Consider the following 22,203-nt stretch of genomic DNA (forward strand, 5'->3'; position numbering starts at 1 on the left):
GGGAGGAAGGGGGAGGGAAGGGGGCGGGGGCGGGAGGCCTTGCGGGAGGCGGCGAGCCGCGGGCACACTCGCTCACTCGCTCGGCGCACGGAGCACCCTGTCCCCGAGCCGCGCCAGCCGAGCCAGCCGGGCGCCGTGCTCGGTCCGCTCGCCGCGCGGGAGAGAGCTGCCGGAGACAGAGCCAGCCCGCCGGCGCCGAGCTGCCGAGCGTCCGGCCCCGGAGACCCTGAGTGCGGCGCGGCGAGCCCCCGGCGGCGGCAGAAGAACCCGAGCGCCAGGAGAGGGCGGACGGGGGACAAGGAGGCTCCCGGGCGCGACGACAGAGTCTCGGTGGAGGAGGCGGCTTGAGGACACCCGGGCCTCCTCGCCGCCGCAGCCGGGTCGGGGCGAGCAGTTCCTGAGGGGAGTCCCGGCGGCCAGCCGCGGCCAGGGGAGGGGGCGCCGGCGGCCCCCGCATTAGTGAGCAGCTTGCGCCCAGGAGGGCGAGAGCGCGCGACCCGCCAGGGGCCCGCCGCCGCCGCGCCGCCCTCCCCCGCGCTGTCAGCCCCGCCGGGCGCAGCCGCCGCCGCCGCCGCAGCATCTTCTGCCCCTGCGCCCCCGCCAGCCCCGAGGAAGTCCCCGCCGAGGACCGGGGCCCCCGGGAGCGCAGGAGGAAAGACCAGACTCCCCTAAAACACCCAGATGCCGAGGATTGAAGCAGCCTAGCCAGAGCTTTCTGTGGATTAAAAAAAAATACACGATTTTTTTTTTTCCCTTGGCAGAAGAAAAGGAGAGGAAGACCAGCGGGGCTCTGCAAGGAAAAAAGGGGATGTAACTCGTGGATACGTTTTTTTTCCACCCCTCAAATGTCTTGTTCTACTTTGTAAACATTTTCTTTTTTTAAACCCCAGCTCCAGCCGGACGCCCCCAGACCTCCGGGGGTGCGAGGAGGTGGTGGTTTTCATTTTGGGCTTTGCATATTTGGTTCTTAGATTTTTGAGAGCCTTCTTTTTCCGCCAGACATCTCATGCGGGGTGAAGTCCACTCGGCCCCCTCCCCCGAGTCTTCGTGTGCACGGAATTCGAGGAGATCCGGTTACTAAGGATATAGAGGAAAAAAATAAATCGCGTGCCTGCTTTTTTTTTTTTTTAATTGCCTGTTCTCCCCACCCCCAAATTAAGTTGCTTAGCAAGGGGGAAAGAGGCTTTTTCCTCCCTCCAGCAGCCCAGCTGAACGCCTTTCGTTTTTTGCCCCCGCGGATCTTCCATGTAGGAAGCCGAGGCTGGCGAGCCCGACACTCGGGAGCCGCTGCGGGGGGGGCTCTTTTTTGGGAGGCGCCGACCGGGGCAGGCTTCGCCGCCCCCAGGGAAGCGGCGGCCGCGTTCCTCCGGGGTGCGCCGGGGCCCGAGAGCCGCGCACGGCGCGGGCCGCGCGGGGTGGGGCAGCCAGAGCGCAGGCCCCCGAGCCCCGGCGGGCGCCCCCGGGCCCCCGCGCGCGCCCCGGCCTCCGGGAGACTGGCGCATGCCACGGAGCGCCCCTCGGGCCGCCGCCGCTCCTGCCCGGGCCCCTGCTGCTGCTGCTGTCGCCTGCGCCTGCTGCCCCAACTCGGCGCCCGACTTCTTCATGGTGTGCGGAGGTCATGTTCGCTCCTTAGCCGGCAAACGACTTTTCTCCTCGCCTCCTCGCCCCGCATGTTCAGGACCAAACGATCTGCGCTTGTCCGGCGTCTCTGGAGGAGCCGTGCGCCCGGCGGCGAGGACGAGGAGGAGGGCGCGGGGGGAGGTGGAGGAGGAGGCGAGCTGCGGGGAGAAGGGGCGACGGACGGCCGGGCGCATGGGGCCGGTGGCGGCGGCGCGGGCAGGGCTGGCTGCTGCTTGGGCAAGGCGGTCCGAGGTGCCAAAGGTCACCACCATCCCCACCCCCCAGCCACGGGCGCCGGCGCGGCCGGGGGCGCCGAGGCGGATCTGAAGGCGCTCACGCACTCGGTGCTCAAGAAACTGAAGGAACGGCAGTTGGAGCTGCTGCTCCAGGCCGTGGAGTCCCGCGGCGGTACGCGCACCGCGTGCCTCCTGCTGCCCGGCCGCCTGGACTGCAGGCTGGGCCTGGGGGCGCCCGCCGGCTCGCAGCCCGCGCAGCCGCCCTCGTCCTACTCGCTCCCCCTCCTGCTGTGCAAAGTGTTCAGGTGGCCGGATCTCAGGCATTCCTCGGAAGTCAAGAGGCTGTGTTGCTGTGAATCTTACGGGAAGATCAACCCCGAGCTGGTGTGCTGCAACCCCCATCACCTTAGCCGACTCTGCGAACTAGGTAAGAAGTTCTGCGCTCACCCCTTTCCTTTCCCTTCCCCTGGCGCTTTAGTGGTGGAAGAACCCCCTTTCCCCCCGGGGTGTGTGTGTGTGTGTGTGCGCGCGCGCGCGCGCGCGCAGCCGCCTCAGGGCGGGGGTGTACATCCCCTTCTGGGAAGAGACTTTGGGGACTAAAGTAGAGAAAGGATACGGGGAAACTGCAAGGGCATTCCCTGGGGGTTCCCTTCCAGGTTTTTCTCCTCTGCAGCCCCTAGGTGGGCTGTGGGCACCGTTCAGGCACACACTCCACAGACACGCGGTTAAAAATGAGTTCCTTTCATTTCCACATCAGCTAGGGGGTGCAGAGAGAAGTGGGGGTCACGCCTCCCGTGCACCCGGAAAAGCGTTGAGGTGTGTGGCCGAGTTGGATTCGGTCCAAGCCCGCCAAGGAAGGTTGGGAGAAGCCAGTTGTAAAGGCTGGAAAGCTCTGTGCCTTTAGTAAATGAGTCACGTCGGGATGGATACTCCCTTGCCGCACAGCTCTGGGGTCTTGGGGCAAAGAGGGTTCGGATGGGAGGCCCAACTGGGTATCTCCTCTCAAGTCCGCCAGCCAGGATGGAAGAGAGCCAGCGGCCAGAAGTTGGGTGTCCCCAACTTTTACTCTCTTCCAGTACAGTAAAGCACAGAACTGACTCGAGGATGGGCTTTCCCCAGCCCCTCCGTGTCTTTGCCGCCCCTTACTGCGCCGGGCCCTGGGCTTCGCTTCTGAGACCCCAGCCTCCCTCGCTTTATCCTTTCGCCGCCGCCTCCACCGCTTCCCATTTCTCCACATCTCTGTGCGCGGCGGGGGATGTGCCTCGGGCTCCCACAGATCCTCCCAAGTTCACCAGCGCACTTGGGGCGCGTCTCCCGGGTGGGCTGGGAAAGGAGATCCCCGAGTTTCTGCGGGGGTGTGCGGGGGGCGGGGGTGAATGGCGCCCCCGGAGGGCGGGCAGGGGGCTTCGTCGCTCCCCGCCCCGGGAGCTGTGAAGTGCGCGGCCCGGGCCGAGCCGGTGCTTTCCAGCCGGGCCGGCGGAGCGCGGCGGCGGCGGTGGCCGCAGACGTGGAGGAGCGGAGCGCCGAGGCTGGCGCCAGGCGGCCTCTTTTGTTTATCTGACAGCTAAATATCAAGGCAATCACCGCCTCGCGGCCCTGCCTCCAACCCCCACAGCTAAGACAAACAGTTGGGCTAAAAGAATGCCTCTGTTATCATAAGTTTCTATCTCTCGTTCTCATGGCTCGGCCTTTATTTTCTCTTACTTTTTTAATTCCAGAGTCTCCCCCTCCTCCTTACTCCAGATACCCGATGGATTTTCTCAAACCAACTGGTGAGTGGATGATTTTAAAAATATCCTTCCTATCTTGAGTTAGAAATGGAGCCTGTAGAACGCGGATTTTTGTGTCGGGGCCGCGGCTTTGGGGAGGCGCTGGGCTTGCCCCGAGGTGATGCTGGGCTTCCTCTGCTGGAAGTTTGGTGGATTTTTCTGTTTTTGTTGTGGCTGGAGAGGGTGTGTGTGTGTGTGTGTGTGTGTGCGCGTGCGTGCGGGTGTGTGTGGGTCTTGCTGTCTGTCTAGATTTTCTTTTTTGCAAAGGTGTTCCTAGATAAACTTTATGTTCTGTTCCTTTTTTCTTATGCATTTTCACTCTCACCAGCGTTGGCTCAGCGTTCACGTGGAATTTGATCCACGCAGAGTGTCTCCAGCGCCAAATAGAACAGGTTGATGGGAAAATGCAGAGGCTTTGTGGGCGCCGGAAGAGTCAGAAGAATGGATAATTGGATGAGAGGGAAGACCCTTTCAAAGGTGTAGGGAAGGCTTTGGTTGGAAGTAAGAGGTTAGAAAATTTAAGAAGCAAAGGTGACAGCGCCCTGGCGGGTTCAGAAGGGGAAGGCACGTGTGAGTCCCTTCTGCCCTGGGTTTTCTCAGAATTCTTGGTAGGGACTAGATAAGTTTTTAGCATAGCTCTGCTGGCCTGTTGCTTTGTCACTGGGTGGCTTGGAGCTAGAGCAGAAGCCCGTTTGAGACTGCCACCAGCCCTGTGGTGGTCGTCTGCATTCAGCTGCTGGCTGGCAGGGCAGGGGCTCACCCTATGGAGCACGCCGTGCCAGGGGGCAGAGGGTCAGCGAGACGAGGGCTCGAGCGTGCCAACGGGGATGGGCCCTGGAGTCCTAGAGCCCCTTCTTCCACAGTGGGGAAGGGTTCACCATCCAAAGAGTACGGATTGTAACTTCGGCCTTCAGGCCTGTGTACCTGAAAAATGGCATCCTCGTGACATTTTTGTTTTGCCAAGGTTCTGGTCTGGGCGAAGGAGACGTGAAGGGTTGGGCCCCATTTCTTTCTTGGAATTCCACAAGTCCTTCCTCCTCATGAGTTTTGGCTGTTGGGCCTTTCCCCCCCACTAATTAAAAGTTTTGCTGGGGCGTTGTCATAAATTAAATGCTTTAATGAACGGTGTCACCGAAGCCCGCGCTCTGCAGCTGGCCCTCCCGGGACTCCGCCGCTCCCTGCAGTCGGGAGGCGTTGCTGCCTGCCTGCCTGGCCTAATAAGAGTCTGCAAAGCATGTGATATTTTGCTTTCGATTTACAAAACACCAGATAAATGGTCATTAATGAGGAGATAACCGGCTCTCTGTATTCCTAACAAACGTTAACTGAAGTCACCAAGCTCTGTTTTCTCAGAATGTACCTTGACTGGGCTTTGACATCGAGACCCAGAATTTCTTTCATGAGGTTCGTTCTACAAGGAGCCATCTCCGCCCTGCTCTAGTTTTAACTTCTGTATCCTTCGCACGTGGAGGGCTTCCCTTAACCGAGAGGAAGACCTGTCATGTTGGCGCCGGGAGTAAAAATGGCTAGGGGTCCATACATGCTCCCAGAAACCTCTTAAAAGCATAGAAAAGGAGGGCCACGTTGTCTTCGGGTCTCCTGCAGAGACAGCAGGATAAATCGTTCACGGGATTCAGACTGTCCTTCTGCCAGGCCAGGACCTCATTTTCAGTGAGTGGAGTGATAGATTTATTCATTAGCAAGTGTTGACATTAGGTAGCAAAATGTGTGTAAACAGAGAAGCCACAAAGACAGGAATGTGCCATTTCCAAGGGGGAGAAAAGTTTTCCAGATCAGCCAATAGGAAGTGATTAACCCGCCAATCGGAAACTCAGACAGCTGGTTACTCACCCAAAACGTTTTGTTTCAAACAAAACAGAACAACAAAAAGGAATGAAGAAAGGCCTTAGTTGTGGAGGGACAGGAGGTGGTAATAGGTGAACCCCCCCCCCAGAACTGTCCTCATACCCTGGTGGGCGGCCAGGTCTGGGAATGGTGGGGCTGGGGACAGGGCAGGGGCTGGGTTTGCTGGTGGCTGTGGCCAGGGGAGTCGAGGTCACACGCAGGCAGATGGGATGCTGCCCCAGGTTTTCATCTTTAACCTGCCCGTGAGAGGAGAGTAGTTGGCTGGAAAATGGAGATCAGCTGCTTGCGTTCTTAAGCGCCTGAGCCTGAGGTTGGATTTTTGGTCTTGGGTGATTAGGTGAGAACCAGTCGCAAGGTTTTAGAATGGACAACTGTTAAAAAACCTTAACCAGTTGCACAACTAAGGGAATCCCTCGGGGAAGTCTCCATCTCCAGACGAGGTGGTGGGAAGGGGGCTGGGGCTTGGTACCTCTGTAGCCTTTGGAGGAACTCCCAGGGTTAAAGCTCGGAGCTCTCATTTTGCTGTGGTGCAAGCCATTCCTCGGTAGTCTCTGGTAGGGCCTGAGCTTTGTAGACCTGGGTGCTGGGTGGTCCCAAACCCTCAGGATCTTCCTGGAAAAGAGTCAGACATAACTGAACCTAGGGGCAAGGTGGCTGCGACTTGGGGCTGTCCGAAGTCAAGACGACGCCCTCCCCTCCCACAGGGGTTGAGGACATGCTGTTTCAAAGTAGAGGTTGGTGTATGGAGTGAGGATGCTAAGGGGACTGCTCTGTGGGCTCTGTTGCCTGTGTCCTTTGCATCCGATGGTGTGGACGGCTGAAGAATGGCTGGCGGTGTGTGTGGGCGGCGTTGTTGCTGGAGACACTGCTTGAGTAGGCTGGGGACCCAGGCGACCAGTACCCATTTGGTGGATCAGGCCTCCAAAGCGTAGTTAAGAAGTCTGGAATCCAGCCCTGTTTTTACCTCTTAACTCACGCCACTTAACTCTTTTGAACGTCTTTAAATCCAGACAATCAAAGAGTTAAGAGTTAGATGATTCATTCATTTGCTCATTAGTTGGTTCATTCATTCATTCTAGGGGCCTGATGATGTGCCTGCCTAAAAATGTGAATGATTCCAGTGCGGTGGGGTGTGCTTTCCCAGGGTTCATCCCAGTTGTGGTTGAGGGCAGAGCTGGGACATGGAGGGTATGGCTGTGGTTGGGGGAGCGGGGATGGGGCTTCTCTGGCCCTGGTGCCCCTTAGGAAGGTCAGAATCAAGTTGACAAGAACATCTTGAACTCTCCTGGAACCATTCTTCTGGTGAGAGAAGTGGGATCCCCCAGCTCCCTCACCTCGTACCCCCTCTGAACAGCTCATTTCTTGGCTGGTCCCCTGGCTTGCGTCTTTCAAGGACCGTCTTTTCCTGCCAGAGAACCCAGCACTTAGTGGGTGCTTGGTAATGCTTAAGGATGGAGGAGAGCCAGGAATGGCCTAGAACTTGGGAGTGTGTGCAGCCTGGGCTCTGGAGAGCCGGTGACACAAGGTGGAGGCTGACACGCGAACTTTGGAGGGCTCTCTCGCTGGAGTGTGTTTAGTACGGGAGGGATGGAGGTGTGGCCTCTTCGACCTTTACGAGCCTGGCGGTAGCTCGAGGCCAGTCTGGATGCTGGGACTGTCTCGACCTGACTACTTGCGGGGACTGGGGATGCCTGGGGAAGGGAGATCTGTGGGATGGGCGAGCTGAGCGCCGAACTCTTGGGCATGGCCCAGCTCACTGGGTGGCCCCTTGGGCTGTCAGTGACGCCTCAGTTTACCCGGGTGCGGGTTGAACAGGTATACTTTGCTACTTCACAGGGGTGGCAGGGAGGCCTAATTAATGTTTGTAAATCCCTCTTGAGATCAAAGGCTCTGCAGAAGGGCAGAGCACCATTTCATAAAAACGCTTGTGGTTGCCGGTGCGGAGCTGGCTTACCTTTGATCTGAGCCGGGCTGACACCACGAATGTGGTCCCAGCTCTGCCCCGCGATGCTGGGCTCTTCCTTTGAAACACACTTCACCCCTGGGATTCTGCCAGCCAAAGCTGGAGGAAGGGGGGTGGGCCGTGGCCATGGATCAGTCATCATGTTTAATGTGGGGGTGTCTTCCACTTGTGGGTAGGTAAAGCCTATCTCTAGAACATGGTGGAGGCCATCAAAGAAGTTTAGAAAGTGCAGGGTCTACACCAGTTAACAAGCGGCTCCATTTCCTGCTCCCCCTATTGTTTTGCATTTGATTAAGTGTATCCTGTAAAGCTGTATATTCCTGTTAGGAATTACACTTCACCCTGATAAAATGAGATTACACCCCTGCCCACCGCTCCGGTGTTCCCCCCTCCTCCGGTGAGAATTCTTGAGAAGTAGTTTCATCTAGCCTGAGAAAGACAGAGAATGGGGGGGGGGGTCCTGGAATTAGTAGTTGGAGGGGCAGGGGGCAGAAACCCAGAGGTGGTTTTGGGGTCCCATGTGCCGCGCTCAGCCCCCCGCCTCCTTTTTTGGGGGGGGGATGGAGACTGCTGATGGGCTCCTTGCCTCTGGGCTGCTCTTAACGTTTGGCTTCCTCTTGGCCCGTGTGGCCAAGTGGATCCTGTGGGAAACTGGTAGTACACACCCCGGGGACATCCTGCTGGTGACCTGGGGTATTGGGGGGCTGGAATTGTGCCATCTAACCTGGTGTGTTTGTGGTGGAGCCGGGAAGCCCCTTTCCCGAGCCAGCCTTTCTCTGTGGCTCTCTGGAAGTTTGGCATTGGCAATGGTGCATGGCGGAGCTTACAGGGTCCTTTGTATTTTTGTTTCATGGAACTAATTAGTTGTGGTTCGGAGGCATTATTTTTTGGTTTAGTTGCTGGGAGGGAGGTTCTCGAGTCTGTTTCTCAGCTAGAATTGTCATTATCCTCGTTAACATTTAGGTCACCGTGCTGAGCACCTGAGGGTGACAAAGATGTTGCAGAGAAGCTTCTAGTCTAGCTAGGGCAGACAGGATCTGAAGGTGAAAGATGAGCAGAGACGGCAGAAGGGAACTCCAAGTGGTGGGTGCCAGAAAGATTTTATGGGAACCGAGGGCAGGGGGCCTTGCAGGTCTGGGGCTGCCCGGGAAGGTTTCCATAGATGAGGAGTTTGAACCAGGCCTGGAGGGAGGTAGAACATGTCCCCTCCAGCTGGGAGCCTTGCTGAGACAATGTTCTCTGTCCTGATCTGGTGGTGGCTTTACACAGGTGTGTACGTAAGTAGGATTCACTGGGGTGTTCCTGAGATTTGTACACTTGGCCATACTTCTTACACGTGCATTCAAAAGGAAAAAGAAGGGGAGCCTTGGTGGCTCAGTTGGTCAAACATCTGCTTTCAGCTCAGGTCATGATCCCAGGGTCCTGGGGTTGGAGCCCCCTGCTCAGCAGGGAGCCACCTTCTCCATCTGCCCTTCCCCCTGCTCATGAGCTCTTTCTCTCTCAAATAGTCTTTAAAAAAAAAAAAAAAAAAAGGAAAAAGGAAAAAGAAGCCCCTTCAGCCCAAGGGCAGTCTTGAGAAAGTCCTAAAGAACTGGGAAGTCTGTCTTGCACAAGATGAGGGAGAGACTCATGGGGAGTCTGTGGGAGTGGTGGAGAGCCCACAGGATCTGAGCAAGGAGTCTTCACTCTTGACCCTTCTCTGGGATGGTTGGTAGGCAGACGACAACGGGGGTTGAGAACAGAACCCACGCGTTCTTTGACCTTGGGAACTACCTGGTTTCCTCAATGGGGGATTTGCAATAAGAAATTCCAGCCAGTCTGTGATCGAGCCTGACTTGGCTAATGATTAACTGGCTGCCCAGAGCCCAGACGGGTGACAGGGTGCTGTGGTCTGTCTCATGATGGGCAGCGAAGCCTGAGCAGACCATTAATAATCAGCATCGTGGCGGGAGTCAGCTGTTTGGAATGTGTGGTTTCTCTTTAATGCTGTTTAGAATGTGCTTAAAAATTAATCTTGGTGTTGTTATTTATTTATTTGTGTATTTATTTCTCTCTCCTTTTCAAATCCACAGCAGACTGTCCAGATGCTGTGCCTTCCTCCGCTGAAACAGGGGGAACGAATTATCTGGCCCCTGGGGGGCTTTCAGGTGAGACATTTTTCTCTTATTCTCCTGGCAATTCCAAGACCTCTTGAAATGACTGGACTGTGGAAGAATGAGGGTGGCCTTCTGCTGCCCCAGCTGGTCTGGGATTAATTCTCACTTTTATGTGCTTCAACGGGGTGCATCCGTGGGGACTGGGGCCCCTGAGCTGGTCATTCTGCCGTCCCCTACGCATCAGGACGCAGGGCCTGCTCCGTGGAGGAGGAAGTGGGGGCCAGCTGCGGACTGGCGGGGTGCTGTGTTTGCTGGTTATTGTGAAAGCAGCTACTGGCTCGAAGGGCTTGCACTTGCTGACTTGGCTGTCATTAGTTGATGGGTTTAAACTCTGTCGTTACTGCATTGAGCGCCTTGAAGGGGATGGATCCACCTTTTGGGAACTTGAAGACAGATCCCAAGTGTAGGATGGGAGTTGTGTGTCGGAGTCCTTGATGCTTCTGTGCAAGTTTTCATTTCCCAGTCTAGCTTGGTGCATGTCTGAGCACGGGAGCCCTGCAGACCCTCGATACTTCGCAGGGCTACCCAGCAGGGAAGGTTTTCCACAGGGCCCATGGGCCTGCTTGCGGGCCTGGAATGCCAGTGCTGGAGGGTTATGGGATGGAGGGAGGGGCATTGGGTAGCCCAAGCATCATTGTCCCTGAGGGGCTGGAGGAGAGAGTCATAAACTTGGAGAAACTCATTAGCAATGTAAGTGGGAAGCATTTTCCTCTTTCAAAAGACATCCGGTTTCCACCTGATTTTCCCACCCCAGTATGGCATCACTGGATTTTCTGAGAGCTAGCTGAAAGCAAGAGGGAAAGTAGACCGGGGGAGGGCGTGGGGGAGAAATTCCAGAGTTCCGTCTATTTGTTGTTTCTTGCTTTGGGACATTGGCATAGGATCATGGCAGCTTGAAAGGAAGCAGTAAAATTGTCTTGGGGAGTGGGGGGTGGGGGACACGACTGTGGTGTACCCTCTTCTGTGAGATGACCTCTGATGGGTCAGGCGCTGCCTCCATGCCACGGTCATGCTCAGCTCATCCCGGTCAGCACCCCCCCCCCTCCAGGAACTGAGCTTGTGGAAGACGGCTTTAGGAAGACCCTTGTTTGTTTTTATTTCAGTGCAATATATACTCTGACTGTTGTCTGGACGGGAGGGTATTGTTTACCCAAAGCTCCTAATGAGGAGTGAGCAGGAAGGAGAGAGGGGACCCAGAGAGGGGCGGGAGGACGGGGCTGGACCACAGCGGTTGGAGGAGGGAGAACTTGCAGGAATGGGTGAACTGCATCTTTTCTGCTTTCTGAGAAAGTTCCTGAAAGAAAGAAGGCCAGGAAGAGGAGAGGGTCTGGGCAAAAGAACACACTCAGAATGTTGTTAGATGGGTTTATTTTGTAGATCCTGAGTGGGTAGGGAGGAGCCCCAGCCCCTTTGAAGCAAGGGAAGTGGTAGCTTTTGAAAGGGGGGCTTTTCGGAAGGGTTGGCTTACTGATAACATCTTGTCTGTCTCCTCTGCTGGGGGAAGTGACGACACCAGGCCGAGCATCTCCTCCCTTGGCCACAGAGCCAAATGACAGCACGCCCCAGGCTCCCCCTCGGAGATGGGTGGGCTTGACTTGGCGGTCCCAAAGCTCTCCCAGTCCTAGAAAGAAACTGGGGGTGGGGGTGTGTGTAAAATAACGATTAACTGCTTCCCCGCCCCCTAAGGTAATGGCAACCGTTTAGATTACTACGGAGCTGTTAGGGAGGAGTGGGTGTCTCTGAAGGGATCGAATGGTTTAACAAAACTGCAAAAGGAAAAAGACCAGGGGCCTCCACATGAAAGAGCATTTGTTTTGAATTTTAGCTCTTAATTTACTAATTCCCAAGGCTTCAAAGTTTGAGCTCTTTCTTCTTTCCGTTCAGAGTTGGAGCAGTTTATTAATAATGTGCTGTGGGGGGAAATTGAAGAAACTTGATTTTTGGGTTGGTGCCCGGTGGTTTGGGGGTGTCAGCAGGGGAGGTGATGGGCACGGAGAAAGCCTGGGGCTGCACCCTTTGTAGCGAGAGTGCCCCCTAAAAGATGGTTCCATGGCCCAGGTCCAGGACGAGGGTTTTTGCAAATGGAATGAGCCCAAACCTCCTTCCCAAGTTGATCTTTCCGTGGGGGGAGGGGGGGTGGCCTGGGTGTGTCCGCCTTGGAGGATGAGGCTGGTGGGGGCTGTGGTGGCAGCGTGGCTGAATGGGGCAGGGCTTGTGGTCGCGGGGGAGCAGGCTGCCCAGGCGAAGGGGTTAGCAGAGGCTGGAAGGTGGGGGCCTGCTTCAGGAAAGGGGGGGCCAGTGGGCATCAAGGTGGGGAGCGGTGAGAGCGCCTACAAGGATCTGCCCCCTCCTCCCCCTTGAAATAACCTCTCTGAGTGTCTCTTTCACAGGCCCTGTGTGCTGTTTTCCTTCCTGTCCTGCCCTGGCTGAGAGCGGGCTTAATGAATGGGGCTCAGTTTAGGGTGGGAGGAAGGTCGGGAGCGGGAGCCAGGGCTTGATTCTCTTGGCAAGGGAAGAAGGGAAAGAAAAAACAGCCAAATGTGAAAATGTGGTGCCTCAGAGGTGGGGGTGGGGGTGTGCTCAAAGGCATTCCCCTCCTGAACTGCCGGGGTGACTCTAAGGCTGGCCCTTCCCTCTCCTGCAGGGAAGGGGAGTGGGCGGGTGGGAGCCCTGGGAGCAGGCCCGCTGGCTGCATTTGGAATCCAGCCTTGCAGCTTGGGGCTGGCCGGGGAGGCGACGGGCCCAGGCCTCCGGGACTTGCAGTGAAACATACCCCACCCCTGCAAGTTTCCTCAGTCTGGGAAAACGGCACATTTTTAGAAGGCTGGGACTCGGTTCCAGAAGATTGTACTTTCATTTCTGACAGCCGGCTCTCTGAGACAGATGGATTGCTCGGTGCGTGGTTTTGTGTGTGTGCGTGCGCGTGCGCTGCAGACGTACAGATAGACTTCCCCGTGCACACACGCACGAGCAGGCAGGGGCCCCCAGGCAGGCTGTGGGCTAGGCCTGGGTTCCTTCCTTGCACCTGGGGTGGGTGGACGGCAGGGCGGCTTTGCCACGAGGATATGCGCTTTGCGGGTGGGGGAGTGTTTGTGGATCAGTTCTCAACTCTGAATCAGCAGCCCCGAGTTCCCCCGCGTGTGTATAGGGCCCTTTGAAAGGCATGCACCTCCTGGAGCGGGTCCTAGCTCCAGAAGACCCACCCTGGAGAGGTCTGATGGAGAGGGGAAGCTTCTAGGTTCGGCTGGGTGGGGCTGGGTGGTGGAAGCGGGAGGGTTTCGCTCCCAGAGCTTTCGGTATCACTGGTAATCAAAAGCATGTGCTAGAAGCTGCCATCTTTGCAGCCTCCATCTGGAGCTCCCGGTGGGGCTTTCGTTGAGCTCATCTGCTGTCCTGGTCTGGGTGGGTTGGAGGAACACCATCTCTCCTGCAGCTTCTGGGTTGTTCAGCTGTAGGCCCACCCTTTGTCGTCCTCCCTGTACGTAGTAATGTCTGGAGCTGACTGGGTTTCAGACTTACGTGCCCCGCCCCCGGAGGCCAGCAGTTCGTCGTTATTTTACCTTCAAGAGAGATGCCACCATGGAATTCAAGGAAGGAGGTGGGGGGCAGTGGTGACATAGGTAGTGATGTGTCTTGCGGGGTTGGGAGGGGAGTTGAGGGAGCCCAAACTCTTGGCTGTGCAGAGTCGTGCTTGTTGGAGAGAGAGCGTCCCACCAACCCAAGGGAGGGTCTTAAGAACCATGTAGAACTTCTGGTTCCCACTCTGGATGATGGGAGTGTTCTTAGGTCATGCCTTTGTCTCTCCTCCTCTTTGGTCCCCGCTGGCATCTATGATAGCTACAAAGAAGTCTTCAAAATTACCTGTATAATCTGGAAATGGGCTCTGGCTCAGTCTGTGGTCAATTTAGGCTCAAACCAAGTAACTTCGGATCTTGTTTTTAAGCGCAGTTCATCGGCTCCATGTGAACAGTTCCTTGTTGTCTGGCTTGGAATGGTGATGGCACACTGGGAATCTGGACCTGGGTGCCTGTCGCGGTGTTTTTCGTGTCTCCCTCCTCTGCCTGGGAACAAGCGGCTTGTGATTTCACTGAGGTCTCCAATGTGGGGGTGGGGGGTGGGGGTGGTGGAGGAGGAGGACGACGAGGATTGAGCTCATCCAAGGGGCCCAAGAGCACAGGCTTTGAGGGATGCACCGGCCCATGTGACCATGAGTGAGCTTCCTACCTACCCACTCCCTTACCCTCGGATCCAGACAGTCTGGATCTCTAGGGACCCAGCCCACAGCTCCCTGAATGCCAGTGTAGTGACTCGGGCCTGGGCCGGCTCACCTGGTGCACGCCCACTCCCCCGTGAAGACCCGTCGTGGACAGCAGCTCGGGCTTCTGCAGTGCTGGAGGCCGTGCTCTCGGCCCTGGATGAAGGTTCACTCACGAAACCCCCTTTGTCCTGGAAAGAAAGAGGTAGTCAGGCAGGGGTTAAGTGCAGGGAGACAGTGCTTAAAGTTCTCTGGAGCAAATCTGGGCTGCTCTCCTGGCCAGACTAGACGGGCTTCTGCCTCCTGCATCCTGTCACTGAGGCAGAACAGGGCCTCCTAGCAAAGGGGGAGGGGGCCAGCTGAGGGCCAGTTTCCAGGGTCGCTTCTGGCTACAGTCTAGTACATGAAATCTCCCCGTACCCCCTTGGCCCTTTCCTTAGCAGAGCCTCGCTATAGCTGGGTGGACTTGTAGACCTGGGCGGCCTCTGTGGCAAGCTCCAGGCGAGTAGGACAGTGGAGAGGGAAGAAGTGCCAAAGTGGGGCTCAAGTTCGGCCTCCTTTGCTCCTTTTATTGTTGCTGTTCCTGTACGGAAAGCCTGCTCCTGCCGGTGCGCGCTGATCGCCGTGCTAATGCTGTTCACTTCAGACCCGGCTTGGAACCCACAGGGGCAACTTCCAAGCAGGTGCGGGGGGACGACGCCTAGGGTGCTCGGTGGTCCCTGCAGGTTAGAAACCCTGGGATCTTCCGAATCACGGTGTGCGAGTGGGGGCCCAATGTCGGTATTTCGTGATCAAGTGTGCTGACAAGTTGAGGAACCCTTGGTGGAAGGGGCAGAGGGGTCTCTTGCCCTGCAGGGAGTGTCTGGTGGCTTCTCTTGGTGGCCGCACAGGTGTTCTGTGATGCTGTGTATTCTCTATAGCGAAGAATTTGAGGATCTCACGTCCTGAACCTCCTCGCAGATACGACGTTTGCTTGATCAGAGAAACTTGACAAGGTGCGTTACCTTTGCGCCTTCCTCCCGTTGATTTTGCTGCTGTTAATATGAGATTGTAAAAGTGACCCGCGGGACAGTTTCCTTTCGGGGTGGTCACAGTGTTAGGGAACCATGTAGGTACTGGTGATGGTTGCACAGCTCCGTGAATGTCACTAGTGGTAAATTTTATGTTAATGTGTATTTTACCACAATTTTTAAAAGTAGTGACCTGTGGTAGCTTTTAAATGCGTGCAGATACTTGGATAATCAAGAGCGGTGATTCCAGAGAAGAAAAATGGAGAGACTTGTGTGAGGTGACTGCGAGCTACTGTTGACAGCTGTTCCCAAAGCACCGCTGAGGTCCCCTGGGTTGGGGGGCTCCCTCCTGGGCCGGGAGCCTGTTTTCTCTGACACTTAACTCCCTGAAGAAGTGGGGAGAAGCAGGCGCTTCTCGGTGATTTTTTTTGACCTTCCCTTTTCCATGTGGGTTGCAGAAATGAGAGGCAGGAAAGTTCCCTGTGGTTCTTTCCGAGCCTGACCTTTCTGCAGGGGAAGTGAGCGCACTTGTCCCTCTCTGCCCCAGATACTATTTTCCCCCCAGGTCTACCCAGCCTGGTTCCCTGCTGCCTGGCCAGGCCGGGATTGGAAACCAAGCACGATACAGGGGCTGTCCCCCAAAGCCTGGGACCCCCTGCCCCTTCTTGTGGATCCAGACTCCTCCCCTGGCTCTAATGCCAGGGCCCCTGGTCGATGTGACATCCCCACTGAGGTTATAGGGCTGCAGAGGGAGGCGGGTGACTTGCCCGGGAGCCCTCCCTTTGCAGGAGCCTCGTGAAAGGTTACTGTACAGCACGGCCACTGGGAGGTCACCACTGGTCCTACCATCTTCCTCGCTGGGGATTGAATGGCTAGCCCAGAGTCTGGCCGGGTGCCTACTGTCACAGAGAGGCTTCCTTTCTGGGCTATTTTCAGCGGGAAGATATTATTAACTGCTGAGACACAGTTCTCAATTTAGTGGCTAACACACCAAGAAAGCAACATTGACTTTGTCAGCAATGGCTCTACCCAAACACGCTGGGCTGCCCCCGGGCCCTTCCACGTCTCCCCGTGGGGTGTCTTGGGGGACCTGGGGTGGGGAAGCTGCGATCAGAGAGAGTGTCCGCCACACGTGGATCGAGCCGCCTTAATGAAGCCATTTCTCGAAAGGTGTGGAACACGGTAGTGTTTATGTTCTGAGGTGGGGAGATTTTGTGCTGGGAATGGGGCACTGGATGGAAAAAGGAACTTTCTGTGGAGCTGAGGACAGTTGTTTAAAACAGAGTGATAACTTTCACCTTGTAAGCGAACAGGAAATATTGGGATAAGACAGGAAATTGCATCATTCCTTTTATAAGAAGAACTCCAGAAAAAAGTTGTTCGCAAAAGGTAGTGGCTCAGAGGAGGCCAGCGCTGGTTTTTTTTTTGTTGTTGTTGTTGTTTCTTTGGGTTTTCTCCCCCCTTCTTCCCTTCCACTCCCACGAGAACTTTTAGGCCATTTTCTTTAAGAAAGGGGCTGTTTGAGAATTTTATGTTATTTTTATTATTTAAAACAATATTTGACCAGAAGGGTCACCTTCAGTTGAAATGTTAACTGCAGCCTTATTTCCTGGTTCACTAAAGAATCTTTCATGACTTTTTCAGCTTCCTTCCCCAAATGGTGAGGCCAAGCAGCTCTTGGCTGGAAATGAATTTTGGTTTGGCTGCTCGAGGTCCTCAACACTGAGCCCCACCCAGTGTCATTAGCTCAGTTTTAACTTGCAAAAGAAAAAAAAAAAAAAAAAAGAACCTCTTTTTTTTTGGTGGGGGGTAGTAGGTAAGAATTTGCTCATGCCCGCAGCTTTCCACCCCAGCCTTGCCTTCCCCTAATGTGGGTGCCTGGAATGGGGCAGGTGGGGAGTCGAGGCTGCCTTGGTTTCTCCAGCCACAGAGCCCAGTCCCGTGTCCGCCCCTGCAACCCCCAGGAATTCCTTACCTTCTGAGACTATGTTTCTAGGGCGCTAGTGAGGAGTGGAGAGGAAACGGGCTTCAGAGCTCCCCTGCTAAATAAAGCTGTGCTCTGCCCTAGGGGAAGGGGGTGATGTGGCCCACCAGTCACCCAGAAGCTTTCCCCAGAAAGAGGGCTTGCCACAGCCCCACACGGCGTGGGGGAGTAGGCAGTGTATTGTCCTGGGTGTAAAAACACAGTTTCCATTTACTCATCTCTGGGTTTCTGAGTCCCCCTTTTGATGATGTCATTGTTCTGATGACACGGGTCAGTGCCCCAACCCATGCTGCTAAGGGGCCCCCGGTAGGATGGAGACCAGAAGGAGATTTGTGTGTGGCTGGCTTGCTCCCCACTCCCTCCCGCCCCTCACCCCAGCTTTTTTTCCTTCGCGTGCATTGTTTTGTTTTCATAACACAACAAGAGCCCTGGGGTGTGTAAGAGCATTGTTGAACACTGGGTGAGCGTAACTTGTCCAAACAGAGCAGGACGCCAAGGCAGAATGCTGTGGGCAGGTGGTATGCCCACAGAGGTGGCCGGGCCGGTGCCTGGCTTGGAAACACTTCTCTCAATCTGCCGCAGCTGGCTGGGCAGTAGGTGAGGACAGGGGCTTCTCTCTGCCCGCCCCCACCGGGAGCTGGGACGGGGCCTGGGCCTTTCTGGCTGACCCCTGGCTGGAAGGCGTGCTCCCCTCCCAGCTAGGTTCACTTGCACCTCCCTCTGGCAGGTGTAAAGCTGGGTGGGCCAGCTGCTTTGGGAGAAGCCAGCATGTCTGTGGTGCATTCATTCGGTGATGGTTTCTTGAGCACCTACTATGTGCCCGGCTCTGCAAGGTGTGGAGGATGCAGTTTTGGGGCCCCCCGTAGAAACGTCGTTTGTCTGGAGGTGTTTTTGGGTGAGTGAGGTAGAGGGCTCTTGAATGGGATTTGGATCAGTCTGGAGTACAGACAGGGAGGGCAGCTTGTCAAGCAGTTTCTACAGGACAGAGGGAGCCTGGGCCCTTGGGCTCGGAGCCGGGCCATGGGGTGAGGTGTTGTAAGACACGGTAGGGGTGCAGGGATGGGCCTCTGGGGTGATTGTCTGAGCACGCGGGCTAGGCAGGCTGGACAGGCAGAGCTTTTCCGTCATTGGCTTTTGCCTCTGCTTTGGTTGTGTGGTCTGTTGAGGGTTGAGATAAAACAAAGCTTGTGGATAAACAGAGGTCTGTCTCCTCCAGCTCCAGCCCCCCACCCCTCCCCTTGATTGTCAAGATAACAGCAGTAACATTAGGAGGTACAGTTAAAATCCAGACCCTGGTAGTACCTGGGTGTGCAGTGTGGAGCCAAGGTGACCAGCCGTGCACTGGCTCTGTTGTGGGACCACAGCCCCAGGTGGGGGAGGTGGGAGGCAGGGGGGGAGTTCAGCACAGACACAGATGTCTGGAAAGATAGTATCATGATGTCTTGACAGCCACAAGGCAGGTGGGCAATCTTTAAAAGCCCTGGAGCTCGACTTTGCTTTTAGAACCCTGGTGGGCTTGATTCTCAGGAAGACCATTTGGGGATGCAGCTCGTGCGTTTTAATGTTAAATCTGCCGGTCAGGCCCATTTCTGAGATGCCCGCGCGGCGCGGGAGGTCCCGGCCCTCTGCGGTGGTTCTGTGCGAAGAGAGCTACTAGGCAGTGACCAGAGGTGTTCATTTCCGCGCTCACCCCGCCCCCGGCCGTCGGAGGGCTCCGTTCCTGGAGGTCACTCATTTCATTGATCTTCTCGCTCTGCTCTGGAACCCCACCAGCCAGAAAAGTCCGCGAGCTGGTTTGGCGTGGGGGTTTGATCCAGGGCAGAAGGAAAGAACTGATCTCCACTCCAGTTTCATCTTGTCACGCTGGGAGTCTCTGTCAGCAGACAGCTCAGTTCGCTGGCCAGGGACTGTTCGCGGCTCTCGGATTTGGTCATTTCAGAATTGCCTTTTTACTTTGAACTTGGGATGGCCGCTCAACAGGAACAGAAACAATAATGACGCCACCCGATGACTGCTCTGTGGACGCACCTTTCTGCGTTTGCCACTCAGAGGTCATGTAGCTGCCCCCGTCACCCTGTCCCCCCAGCTTCCACTCTTCCAGGCCCCTAATGAAGGTGGAAGGGTGTCCTTCCCCAGTAGGCCAAGTGAACTCTCCAGGCCGGGAAGGTCTTGAAAAGGTGCCTGGGGACCTTGCCGGCACCTGGCAGCCTCTTAGCCAGCACAGCCCCTCCCCCTCATTAATCAGTAACCCGGAGCGCAAAGAACTAACTAGTTGAGTCTTCCTGTGAGCTGGGTGCTCAGTACAGCTGTTAAAAATAGATGGGTCCCATCTCCAGCTCACTGGGGTCACAGTGAAGACCCGGCTGGGGGGTGTTTCCTCGGGGAAGGGGTCTGGGGTGGGGGACATGAAAAGACTCAGAAGCGAGTCCCCCCCCCCAACTCCTGGTCTCCAGAGGGGGCCTGGAGAATGACACTGGGAGGGAGAGCCCCCCCCCCCCAGGTGTCTGTCCCAAGGATCTGGCCCACTTTTCCTGGCTGAAGGTGGGGCTTTTGCCTTCTGCGGGCCCACAGGGCCTCACCTGTCCTGGGCCTCAGTGTCCTCATCTGCAAAAGAAGAGGTTGGACCTGGTGTCTCCCAAGTCCCCTTGCAGAATCTTGCAAAGCATCCTGTGGTCTGTGTGGTCTTTGGTTCTTGGATTTGAGGGCAGGTGGGAATGAGACCCCCTGTTGCTGAGTTGGTGGGTAGCTAATGGCCTCTTGCATTCTCGAATAAAAAGATTATAGTTCTTCACATTTCTTGGCTTGCAAACTCTCCCAAGAATGAGTGAAAGTTGAGGAATCCTTCCCCATAAAAATGCATATGCATACCAAAATCTGCATACATTTCCTGGGGGCCTTTATGCTTGTGATTGGCGGAAGCCCACCAGTGAATCCCCTGTACTTAAGGCCTGCAGGTTAATGGGGAGCGCCGGAAAGCATTAGGACGGGGGGGGGGGGGCGGCTTCTCTTCTGTTTGGTCTTTTTCCTTTCTCCCTTTCCTTGTCCTTTCTTTCCTTTCCAATTTTTGGGGAGCAGAATATATCCCACGTTTCCCATTTAGACCGTTGTGAAGTGCACGGCTCAGTGGCATGGGTCCATCACCTCGTGGGGCAGCCACTCCCACCATCCTCCGGGACCTCTTCTCTTTCCCAAACTGAGACTCTGTCCCCTCAAAACCCTAAACCCCCAGCCGGCCCCCCACCTTGGGCTGCGGGCAGCCACCGTTCTCCTCCTGTCTCTGTGCATCGGACTGCGTTAGGTCCACATAGGAGTGCAGTCATCCCACAAGTGACCTTCCGTGGCTGGCTGATTGCACGTTCGTCCGCGTCGTAGCCCGCGCCAGAACGCCCTTCCTTTTTTAGTGTGTGTCTACATCTTCATTCATTCATCCTTCAGTGGACACACTTGGGTTGCTTCCACTTTTTGGCTGTTGTGAACAGTGCTGCTGTGAACATGGGCATGCAAATAATCTTTTCAAGACTCTTCTGGATACACATCCAAGAAGTGGGATTTCTGGGTCCTTTGGTAACTCCGGGTTTAGTTTTTGAGACAGCATCGTAGGGCAGCGCCATCTTGATGGTGTGTGTGGGCTGATGGGCCGGCGGGGGCGGGGGGGAGTCACACTGGCCATCATGCTCCCGGATGCGACTGGGTGGGTTTGAGGGGGAGCCCTGGCTCAGGCAGTGGGGGTGCTGAGTCGGTGGGGGAGGGGTGGCCTGGCTCTCCACAAGTAATACAAGCCAGATTGGAACCCAAATATATGTGAGGCCCAGAGTCCTCTAAAACGTGGGGCACACAGGACTGAGCAGACGGCGATTTACGGTGGGCTGGGGGGGGCCTTCCGATGGCAGCCCAGGGTGGTGGAGGCTTCATTCCTCTTTCATGGGGCGGGCCCCCAGGCCTGGGAGGCCCTGGGTGCTTTGGGGGTGAAAGGGCTGGGTGGCTGAACAGTGAGTGTGTCAGAGCCAGAGAGATTAGATTACAGAGGTAGACATAAGTAATGATTAACTTTTCCAGTCTGCACACTGTCTCCAGTCTGTCGTACTGTTGTTTTTCCCTGTGAGTACGGTGCGGGCCTGGCCTGGCCAGGCCCTGGTGTTGGGTTGTAAAGAAAGAGAAGGAATGACGGCTCTGGGAGCAAGCAGGGGGGTGGGGAGCCAGGAGCTGGCGGGAGAGGGAGGCTTTTCCATCAGATCCTGCATTGGAATGTATTGGCCGGAATGCAGTAAATGTTCAAAATGCCATCCCATCCCAACAGTTTTCATAATTGTTATGGAACAAGGGGAGCTGGGGGAGGGGAGGGATGAAAAGGACTTTTGTTTCTCCCTGTGTTTTTCCACGTCTTCAATGGTTTTCCTACCCTCTAGAAAAGCTGGAGTCAAGCTGGAGTTGTGTGGGGGGATGGGAGGGACAGGGCAGGGCCCGTGTGTGGGTCCTGTAATACTGTACTGCCTTCCGGGGCCCTGGAGGTCAGTGTGCATGGGGCTTTCGTAAAAGGAGGCCCACAGCAAAAGCAGCTCACTGCAGAGCCCCCAGGCCTGCAGAACCAGGCGGGAACTGTTCTGTACCTCTGGGGGTCCTGTCCTTTAAAACAGTCGACGTATGCATCCATTTATATTAAGATTCTTACTGAATTTGAACGTGTAGCCCACATACTTAGAAGGGGTCAGCACAGAAAAGAAAATGAGGGACCTTTTGGTGGTCTAAGACGACGATTCTTTGGTTGCATTCGTGTATGCATTTCCACTTGGGAATCCACAGGTGGAATTTGTTGGGGGGGAATCTCTGGTCCCTCTCCAGGAGGGAGGTTGGTTGGGGGGGTAAGCTTCGAGATGTGACTTGGACATCTTCCTGTTGGGTGATGGTCCCACCTCTTGTTGTGTCTTCCTGGGAGTGGCCAGGGTCCTACCCAGTGGGCAGGCAGGTGAGCAGATAATGCCATGCAGGTCTGGGGGGCTGTCTGTGTGCAGGTGTGTGAACCCCCTTTCTGAAGAGGGCCGCTGAGTTATTTGTGGGGGGGTAACAGTGGGAACTTTCTGGTGCACGTTGGAGGGGAAGTGTCTTGAGATTCAAACTTGAAGTGATGAGTCTGGGTGCACACTCAAAACAGGCAGAGAGGCCCATTTACTGTAAATATTATGAATGGAGTTCGCCGGGCTGGGAGTCCCCACCCTTCCTCTGAGTCCTCTCGGAGCCGGGCAGAGCTGGCCTCCTCAGAAGGCAGGCAGCCGGGTACACGCTATAATTTGCATGGCTGAAGGCTGGGGCACAGGAAGTGGTGTCAGCCTGGCCGGCGAGACAGACG

At 56.0% G+C, this 22,203-nt stretch overlaps 1 protein-coding gene across 2 annotated transcripts in view; it reads left to right on the forward strand.

Annotated features, from left to right (window-relative positions):
• The first annotated feature begins 17 nt into the window (after nt 1–17).
• Nucleotides 18–22,203, forward strand: part of SMAD7 (SMAD family member 7) — a 30,978-nt gene continuing 8,792 nt past the window's right edge. Inside the window, exons 1-3 of one of the 2 annotated variants that reach the window (XM_045790036.2) lie at nt 18–2,283; nt 3,575–3,628; nt 9,527–9,601. In XM_045790036.2, the coding sequence (XP_045645992.1) occupies nt 1,671–2,283; nt 3,575–3,628; nt 9,527–9,601 (742 nt within the window). In that variant the 5' untranslated portion in view covers nt 18–1,670. The remainder of the gene's footprint in view (nt 2,284–3,574; nt 3,629–9,526; nt 9,602–22,203) is intronic. The other variant, XM_045790037.2, reaches the window with a different exon arrangement.

This window comes from Ursus americanus, chromosome 19 (assembly GCF_024610735.1).
Source record: "Ursus americanus isolate L20-20 chromosome 19, mUrsAme1.1.p, whole genome shotgun sequence".
NCBI classification, from domain to species: domain Eukaryota; kingdom Metazoa; phylum Chordata; class Mammalia; order Carnivora; family Ursidae; genus Ursus; species Ursus americanus.